General features: G+C 37.0%; 1 protein-coding gene across 1 annotated transcript in view; it reads right to left on the reverse strand.

The window, feature by feature from the left end:
* LOC140236445 (uncharacterized) overlaps window positions 1–10,375 on the reverse strand; it is a 50,833-nt gene that overhangs the window by 33,829 nt on the left and 6,629 nt on the right. Inside the window, exons 3-4 of the mRNA XM_072316369.1 lie at window positions 2,287–2,547; window positions 315–449 (exon numbers count right to left, since the gene is read on the reverse strand). Coding sequence (XP_072172470.1) covers window positions 315–449; window positions 2,287–2,547 — 396 coding nt within the window. The remainder of the gene's footprint in view (window positions 1–314; window positions 450–2,286; window positions 2,548–10,375) is intronic.

A 10,375-nucleotide genomic window follows, 5' to 3' on the forward strand; every position in this document is an offset into this window, starting at 1 on the left:
AGATGACTGTTATTTTTTTCAAGGAATAATTGCAAGTTCAAGGAAAACACATCATCCTTATTTGCTCTATCTTCATTTCACAGACTAGGAGACCTCGTTTGTCAACAGAAAAGTATTTTTTTGTTCAATCCTATGATTGAGAGTCGAGAGTTCTATCATTCATATATTTTTTCGCTACTTACTGTGAACGTTTCTTATTATGTTTGTCCAAGATTGATGTCCATTTTTAAGTAGGGTTCATTGAATTTGTTTAGATAGTCTTATGGTGACATCAGATCTAAATCTGCTGCCCTCTTATGGTAAGTGACACTCACTTTCCAGGCAGTTTGGCCCTTTGAAGTTGTTTGGACAAATGCAGAGACCAGTCTTATCGTCACACATCCCTCCGTTGTAGCACTTATCACACACACCGTCACAATCGGGCGGGCCCCACCTCCCAGCAGCACACTCTAAAAGACAAATCAGAAGGATTATGGTGGCAGTGGCATATAGAAATGAGCAGATATAATATGATATAAGTTACAATGATGATGATGATGAAAATATCATTGCTATCATCCCCAAAGTTAACAGCAACATAAAATGATGAAATTATAGTAAAACAGCAATTGTTTCTCAAAGATATATTCGCGAATTCAACTCCTGATTATACTTAGATTATTAGGATCTTTGACGCTAGATTCCAGTAAAGTAATGACAGAACCTCATAACAAACTACATAAATCGTCACATTTATAGATTATGCGCAATGGTCCTATCAACACTTCCATTTGCACAAGGTAGTCTCATTCTAGTTGTGTTAGAAGTGCTCTTCCGGCCGGCCCTGTCATTTTAATTTCAGTGTTGCCAGTTATTCTACTCAGTGAAACACCTAGGCGAAATGCAGCATCATGGTTCAAACACCCGGTCAGAGGTTATAAGCAGCGCCGGATAGGGGGCCAGAATGATGACACGGAGCATCAAAAAGTAGCTGGTGCCATGTTTATTTTTTGAGGAGTCACTTGGATCCATACAGTACACTGAAATGTATGATCATGGGGCCAAGAAGTTGGGTTTAACTTGACAACGTGGCAAAAAGTCGCAGCATAATTTGGTATAGGCGCGATGACGTGAAGATAACACTGATGTCATGGTGAAAACAAATAACAAAGGAAATCAATGGCAACCTAACCGCTTTGCTTTGATAACTCAATTTCAGTTATGCATACTCGATATTTTCCAGTTTTGCATGTATAATTATGTCTACAAGACAATGAAGTGTACATAACTTTTGAATTAAGCATGTCAAGCTTGGCGAGCAACTTACAAAAACTTTCTGTGCAAATGCACAGACCTATCTTATTTTAAATCGTGAAATTGGTGTATTCAACAAAATACTCCCTCTCAGCGACTAAGTCTTAAATAAGTGAATTCTATATTATTGTTTGAGCTATAAATAAACGCACTACAGACTTAAGATTTTAATGAAGTGTACATAACTTTTGAATCAAGCCTGTCAAGCTTGGCGAGCAACTTACAAAAACTTTCTGTCCAAATGCACAGACCTATCTTATTTTAAATCGTGAAATTAGTGTATTCAACAAATACTCCCTCTCAGCGACTAAGTCTTAAATAAGTGAATTCTATCATTGTTTGAGCTATAAATAAACGCACTACAGACTTTAGATTTTACTTGATTTGATTTCTGAAACTGCACCAGTCTTACACTCAAGACTCAGTGGACATGTTCAGCACATTTATTTACTTATATCACTTTATATTGAAATAAATATACAGTATTCTATAACAAACAACATACGAAAAGGATGATATTATGCAATATAGATTATGACTTGAAAATGTGTCTTAACATAAGAGGACTACATAAAAGACTAATCTTAGATATGAAATACTTAGTATGAGGGAACCGCAAAAGCGTTGAAAGGCCTGTAACTTGACGAATACATAATATATACAAATAAATGCCGAGGAGTGTTTTCAGGATGCTATTGTTCTATGGGACTTGAGAAAAGTATAAGAAAAGTCATGGTCACCCTTTCCCTCACTGAGGAGCAATAGTTGTGGATTCGCCCTGGCATAACCTTAGTGAGACAGTTGCATAAAATAGCGCAATATGCTTGAAGGACACTAATTGACTTTGGGTGGCTTAAAACAAACAAATAAACAAACACAATTAGCAAAACCAACACCAACACCAACGCCAACAACAACTACAACACGAACACATGCACCCACAACCCAAGGGGTATAGATATAGTTGTCATACCCATGAACCATGATACTTACCTCTGACAATAAGTCGTACCACGGCTCCTCTTCCTTGGTACCTCAGACCAAAGAAGTGAATCTCATAAAACCCTTGGTCAGACAACACTATGGGTGCGTTGATAAAGTAGTTCAGGTTGTTGTAATTATCTATGCGGTCAACATCTTTTCTCCAGTCAATTCGTCTATCAAGAATACTACGTCTTGTCATGCTGATAGACACTCCTGTATCTCCAACGTTCACGGTTCGGGTGAACACTCCACTTGCCGGAACAAAGTGGGCTGTAGAAACACACACAGAGAAGAATAGGCACGATTACGTTTGTGTTCATTTTGGTTAGAGGAATGCCATGACAATGACCAAAAACGCGTGATTTTCAATTTATTATTTAGAGAACTAATTGAAAACGAGTTGAGCTAATTGACGAAAAGCTTTACTCTTCTTATTAACTTCTTGCGTGCCATATTGTATATTACCTGCTCATAGGTTTGCGTGTAAAAATGTGTGCACATTTGATTCATTGGCCATGATGGCACAGAAAGGAAACTGATGAGCAGAGTATTCTTTTAAAGTGCCATTGACACCGTTGTGCGGTAATGCTGTTTTTTCTCTTCTTTTTTGCAAAAGTATCTACCACAATTTGGTTCCATATAGCCTCGGTCACAGCCCATCGTGCGTGTTTTTAGTCCGTACGTGTTTTGGGCCACAGCCACGGCTATGGTAGTCCACTTCCTGGACTGTATTCGTAGTGTGCCCGCGTGTGTACGGACGTACGTTGATGGTGTCTGTATGTACACTGTATTACACAATTCACCCCTCCTGATTTTTTTCGGGAATACCAATTGGCGGAGTGTCGCAATCAGCGGTTGGGCGCGTTGGGTGGGTGCTGAGTGTGTGGTGACTGCGGATGATAAAAATCGTCCAGTATCTGGACTACGGCTATGGCCACGGCCGGTGTCACAGTCGATCCGTTCCGGGTTCCGGGGGAACCGATATACTGGCTGAATCCAGTCGATTAGTTCCGCGGAACGAATACGAGTACGGTTCGGCAAGGTGTAAGTACGTGCCAAAAGCAGGCAGTGGCGTCCATCACACGTTGTGCACGTGGTACGTAAGTTGTGGTACGTACTTACAACGTGCTTACAACGTACGATTTCCATGCGTTTGCTACGTGGTCATATTATCGAGGACGTACTTACACGTGCTGATCACGTATGTTGTAAGTGCGTGCAAGTCGGCTGTACAGAGCACCCGCGTCACCCGTACTGGGGTGATTCTGTAGCCGGACCGCAGCTCGGACGCAGCGAAAGTTCTCCATGCACTAAAAGTGCCGCTACGTCGTGTCTGCGTGCTCCAAAATCCGTACCGAGGCGGTATACAGATCCCCAAATTTTGCCCACATTTTTGCAAATAGACAGCACGCACTTGCAAGTACGGCGGGTTGTGACCAAGGCATAGCCAACCGAATTTAGTCGAACTATGTCATACGTTTTATGCGAAGCATGCATCTGCTTGATGAAAGCTCTCACTCGTGATCCCACAACACTAAAACCTTGATCACTGCATTGATATGCAATTTGACACTGGACACAGGACAAATTTTACTCTGCTTTAAAGGTAGTGCATTATCTAGTTTTTCTTGTTAGTTTCATATCCCTCCCCCATAAAAAGCAAGGAGGGGAGAGAAAAGTAGATCTGAGTCGGCTACTACGTGGGCACCATCTCCTCATCTTTGGTTTGGTTTGGTTTGGTTTTATTTCTGCCTTTTTCCAATTCACACATAACAAAAGAATACATATGTTAGAAAATAACATTACACGACGCATAAGCAAGCATACTGTCTTACAAATTAATTCAAAGTACATAATATACACACACACTATGAACATGATAGTATTCGATGTATAAGACGTGTAGCATAATATCATTCACACACAAAAAAAAAATCAGAACGAATCATTGAATCAACAGTTGTAAATTATATAAATAATGATTGATTATTCATTCAGAGTATATCATGTCGTTCCTATAAACGAATTTCAGAAAAAAAAAATAAAAGAGGGGGATTTAGATTAATTGATTTTAAAATTAAACACTTTTAGCTATTATAATAACATAACAGCAGGAGACCGCGATCATACTGAAGCAGCAGCTTGACATGGATCGAGGCCTCGGGATAAAATTCGAGACTTAAAATCGATTTACATATCTGTATGACGGACGTGTCTACAAAGTAGAATCAATAATCAAATCCAAAATATCGTAGTAATTTATGGGGTCAAAAATAAAGGGACAATTCAAAATAGTTATCGTATATTTGTTGTCAATAGGCGTTCTTTACTATAATACTATGCTGAGGTGAGTGCTCTGCTGTGTTGTGCTCTGCTGTGCATGCCATGAAATACAATTTTGTTAAATTAACGTTTGGGTATACATGATACATGATTGGGTTTGCTTCTGGTGTATTTTTGTGTCACATGTATATCTGTTACATACTTCTGTATACAGTATCAACAAATTTAATATGCAGCAAATCACTAAACTCCTAATATACCCATATAAACTGTAATATGCAGCAACTCACTAAACTCCTAATATACCCATATAAACTGTTTAAAAGTGAACATAAAAACCCCTAAACTTCTTATCACTCATGCATCATTATATTTCGATAAAAGATATATATATATATATTTTATAAGTGCCTTAAAAGAATATACAGTGTAATTTAGTGTTTGCCTTGATTTGCTCAGGGAGATAATTCCAAACGTCTGGTCCATGGTGTCTAATTGAATTGTGAGCTATCATTAGCTTGGGATTGTGGAGGTGATAATCTTTGGAATGTCGAGTTGGGTAAGCGTGGACGCTGGAGTTCACAGTGAATAGGTTGTGGAACGAGGAAGGAAGGGTGTTGGATTTGTATTTGTACATGAATATTGCGCATTGTGATATACGAATATCGTTTATTTTCAGAGTTTTCAATTTAGAAAATAATGATTCAGAGTTTGCAAGATAATGTGAGTTGGTGCAAATGCGGAGTGCTCTTTTTTGGAGAAGGTGAACTGATCTGAATAATGTGACTGCTACTCATGATCTTTGCGAGAAAACTTGAAAAAAACTTTAAAGAGGAAATCCACCAAACAAATAAATCAACGTCAAAAGAAAGAGAAAAACATTCCCTACAGAGAGATAAAAAAATGACAAAAATCGGATAAGAAATAATTCAGAAGCTATGACATTTTGAAATATTATAATATTCCGGAAAACATTTCTTCTTGACCAATCCTTATGAAAATTCAAATGAACGAGTTGATGTCCAACCTCATATTCTTTATAGATATTAGGCCTATTATATGAAATACGGAAAATGATCTTTTTAGCTGGTACAAGTAAAAGCATGTTCCCACACCAAGTTCTTCTTTATGTTGGGTCGTATTAAGGCAAGTTCCACATTCATACAGCTAAAATATGAGATTTTGGTAATTTCTGCAAATGAAATGAATAAGAAATTGTGAGAGTATAACATCGTTTACTTGCTGATTTGAATATTCCAAACGACTGGTCAAGAAATGTCTTCGAAAAATTGTGATATTTCAGAATGTCATAACTTCCAGGCAAGTATTTCTTGCTATCCACTGATACAGACAGGCCTACATGAATTTCCAGTATAGGTCTTGTGATGTTTTTTTGTTTTTTGTTTTTGTTTTGTTTTTTATCATGTGTATATATTTCGTAGTTTTCGAGGTCAAAAGAATGGGTCCAAACTTCAACTGCACTATCCTGTCTTTTACAGATAGCACTGGTCGTTTGCCATGAGGAGTGTTCAGTCGACTGTGATATCAAATTTTTTGTTCAAGACTGAAAGGGCCAGCCCTAACAAAAATTGGTGAATTCTACTTCTCATCCAGATGGAAATTTTACAGAAAGCGTCATTTGCACCCTTTTGGTTCACATCACAGCTATCGCCAGTTATGTGAATCAACGTTAACTGTCGATAGCTGTGATGGGGAATAGCCTCTTGGTCTATAATATCAGATGGTCTACTTCCTAGATCGTCTAACACTACTGTCTCAATGAAAAAGCATTTCTACACCATTTCGTGTATATGTAAGGCTGCGTTCACATAGAAGTATACTATTCGGTATTCGGGCTCGTTTTTCGAGGGCACGCGAATAGCTTGAATCGAACGATAGGATTTAATCTTAAGCATGCGGTTTAATCTTAAGCATGCGGTTAATAAGTTTCATGTTCCTCCAACTAGACGAAGAGCCACACCAGAAAATTTAGCTAGCCTTGGTGCTAGCTTAGAAAGAGTTGATTGGTCTGGTGTTTGTGATAATGATGATGTTAATGTATCATGTGATAATTTTTTAGAGATAATTAATAGAAATTTAGATGAATATATTCCTAAAATAAAAGATAAGTTAGTTAATTATAAAACATCCCCTAAGCTTCCATGGATTTCTAAATCCCTTTTGCGTTCTGTGAATAGGAAAAATAGGTTATATTATAAATATAAAATGAAAAAAAACTGAAGAGTCCAAAAGGAAATATACATCGTATAAAAATGTTTTAACTAAAGTTATACGATTTGAAAAGAGGAAATATTATGCGATTCAGTTAGAAAAATATAAACATGATATGAAGAATACATGGAAGGTATTGAAACAGGCCATGAATGTATCAAAAAAGAAATCAAGTATTACAAAAATTCGATTCGATGATAGAATTTTTGAAGATTCTGGTGATATGGCAAATATTTTTAATTCTTATTTTTCAATGATTGGAGAGAATTTGGCGAAAGAAGTACCACCGTCTAATACACATTTTTCACATTTTTTAGGTGAATCTAATTCTAGTTCTATTTTTTTTCGTTCCAACTACGAAACATGAAATAATGGGTATTGTTACTGGAATGAATAACAAACGCAGTGCGGGATATGATGACATAAGTAATTTCATTTTAAAGGGTATTATATCTTCAATTGTGGACCCACTTGTACATATTTTCAATAAATCTATGTTATATGGCGTTTTTCCTGATCAAATGAAAATTGCTAAGGTTGTCCCTTTATTTAAAAAAGGAGATGATCTTGATGTCAGCAATTATAGACCCATTTCTTTACTTTCATCCTTATCTAAAATTTTAGAAAAATTAATATTTAAAAGAAAAATTAATTTTCTTAACTCTCATAATGTTTTTGTAAACTCTCAATTTGGGTTTCGTCGGAAACACAGCACTATTCACGCTCTATTGAAGTTTATTGATAATGCCGCGCATACAATAGATAATCATTCACATCTTGTTGGTATCTTCCTGGACTTCTCCAAGGCCTTCGATACAATTAATCATGACATTTTATTTCATAAATTGTCACATTATAGCATAAGGGGGAAGGCCTTGGAGTGGTTCAGGAGTTACCTGCAAAACCGAAAACAATATGTATCTCTGAAGTTTCAAATTTATTAAATGTGGCGTCCCTCAGGGTAGTATATTAGGTCCTTTACTTTTTATTGTTTACATCAATGATTTTTGCAGGTCATCTGATACACTCTCATTTATACTTTTTGCTGATGACTCAAATGTTTTCTTTTCCCATCAAGACCCAGTTACTTTAATTGACGCCGTCAACTCTGAATTGAAAAAAGTGACTCAATGGATAAGAGCTAATAAATTATCACTTAATCTTCAGAAAACTAAGTATATGCTTTTTAGTAAATCCATAGAAACATTAAGCACAGATCTTATTTTTGATGGTACTCAATCAGAACGTGTATCCCACATAAAATTCCTTGGTATTACAGTGGATGATAAACTTTCGTGGAGGCCTCATATTATCAACATAAGTAAAATAATTTCACGAAATATTGGTATTATCAACAGACTTAAGTTTCACATTCCATCGTCGTCTTTGTTAACGTTGTATTTTTCTTTAATATTACCTTATCTTAATTACGGAATTTTAGCATGGGGTAGCGCCCATCAAACTTTATTAGATAAATTATTATTATTACAAAAGAAAGTACTTCGTATTATTTGTGGGGTTTCGCCACGTTCTCATTCAGATTCATTGTTCATTGAATATAAGATTTTAAAAATTAAAGATTTGTTTCTTTTTCAACTGGGCCAGTTCATGTTCAATTATAACACAAATGCTCTTCCCAATATTTTTAATTCAATGTTTCCACGAAATCAATCTTTTCATGATTATCCTACTAGGAACTCTAATGAGTTTCACTTACCCCTTTTGAGAACCTTATTAGCTCAGAACACATTTATATACATCGGCCCTATATTTTGGAATTCATTAGGTCCTGAAATAAAAATTCTTCATCGTTATACATTTTAAGCGTAATTTGAAATCTTTTTTGTTAAATTCTAGCTAAGATATTTATTTTCATTACCTATACAGGTTACAGCAAACATGAGGGTCATCATCGGTTATTTAATTCATTATTACGCAGTGAAAAACGGCATTACTAGGCAATGAAATACGGCATGTTATTTGCATAATTTCTACACAGCTGCGTGCAGTCACCAGCTGTTCGAAGCACCTCATCAATTCTCTTTTCCGTTTCTCTTGTTCAGCGTGTAGACATTCTCTATCTTTCCTCTCCCTCCCTCTCCCCCCCCCCCCTTCTCTCTCATTTCTCTCTCTCTCTCTCTCTCTCTCTTTCTTCCTTTCCCTTTCTTCCACTAATTCTGTTTTTGTCCCATTCCGTTCGATTGTATCTCCTTAGTTTAGTTATGCCATGTTGTTGTGCATATGTGTAATGTATTTGTAATTGTATGTGTATTTTTGGAAGAAATTATTGAGTGGTCCACAATCTACAAGCACTGCTTTTTAGTGGACCTCTCAGTTCTCTTTTTTTTTCTCCTCAAAATATAACTTTGTATTTTTCCGTATGTATACATGATTCATCTCTATTAGTTTGTTGTATATCGTTAATCCTTCGCACTTTGTACTGTATACATGCTTATGATGGATTTTCTGATTTACCTCGTGTTATGTTTTGTTGGAAAGAAAATGAGAATGAAATAAATGAATTGAATTGAATGAATTGAATTTCCTTACACCGGTTCACATAGGAGGGCACTATTCGAAAGTACCGAATAGCTGCGAAAAGTATAGCAAAGTGGGAATCGAACTTGTTCGATTTTCTTGCAGCGTATACCGTCTCTCGTTTATGAAATAATGACAATTTTGGTCTGGATTTGCCCTTTTGCAAAAATAAGCATGTAGACTGACATTCTGATGCAGTTTAGAAATTGTTAATAAGATTTGCTAGGATGTAGGAGGAAGAAATCCTCACTGCATGGGAAGGTGAGTTGACGGTGAGGGTGATGGTGTATTCGGGGCCCGAATAGCGAATACCGAATAGCGAATAGCGAATAGCAAATACCGAATACTTCTATGTGAACGCAGCCTTATATCGGTCATTCAACTACAAGTCATGTTTATGTGCAGAGAGAGGGAAACAGAGAGTGAGAGTGAGAGTGAGAGAGAGAGAGAGAGAGAGAGAGAGAGTGATGGAGAGAAAAAGTGTTAAGACAGGTGGCAACGTTATGCGTGCTGTGCCATCGATGATCGAGACCACAGCAGTTTACTCTTTTGCATATCAATTACTAGCTGTGTGCAGAGAAACACAGAAAATAGCTCCAGTACCTAGACTGCCTTGTATGTTTCTTTCAAGTCCTTTTTTTTTTTTTTTTTGAAATGCCTAACGTGACTCGGAAAGGTGTGCTTTAGCAGAGCATGTAGTTTACTGTAGAGTTTTTAGACTTCGTCCGGACCATACATGTTATAGCTCAGTGGCAGGAAAACCACCCGCCACACCCAGACGCCATTTGGCACGGTAGTTTAAATGTGGCTCATCTTCGTTAGCGGCCAGGAGCCGTACACCTTCAGTCTCTATATGCAGCTTTTAGGCTGCTTTCACATAGAAGTATTCGGTATTCGCTATTCGCTATTCGCTATTCGCTATTCGCTATTCGCTATTCGAGCACCGAATACACCATCACCCGCACCGTCAACTCACCATCCCATGTAGTGAGGATTTCTTCCTCCTACATCGCAGCAAATCTTATTAACAATTTCTAAACTGCAT

The sequence above is a fragment of the Diadema setosum genome, chromosome 13 (assembly GCF_964275005.1).
Source record: "Diadema setosum chromosome 13, eeDiaSeto1, whole genome shotgun sequence".
NCBI lineage: Eukaryota > Metazoa > Echinodermata > Echinoidea > Diadematoida > Diadematidae > Diadema > Diadema setosum.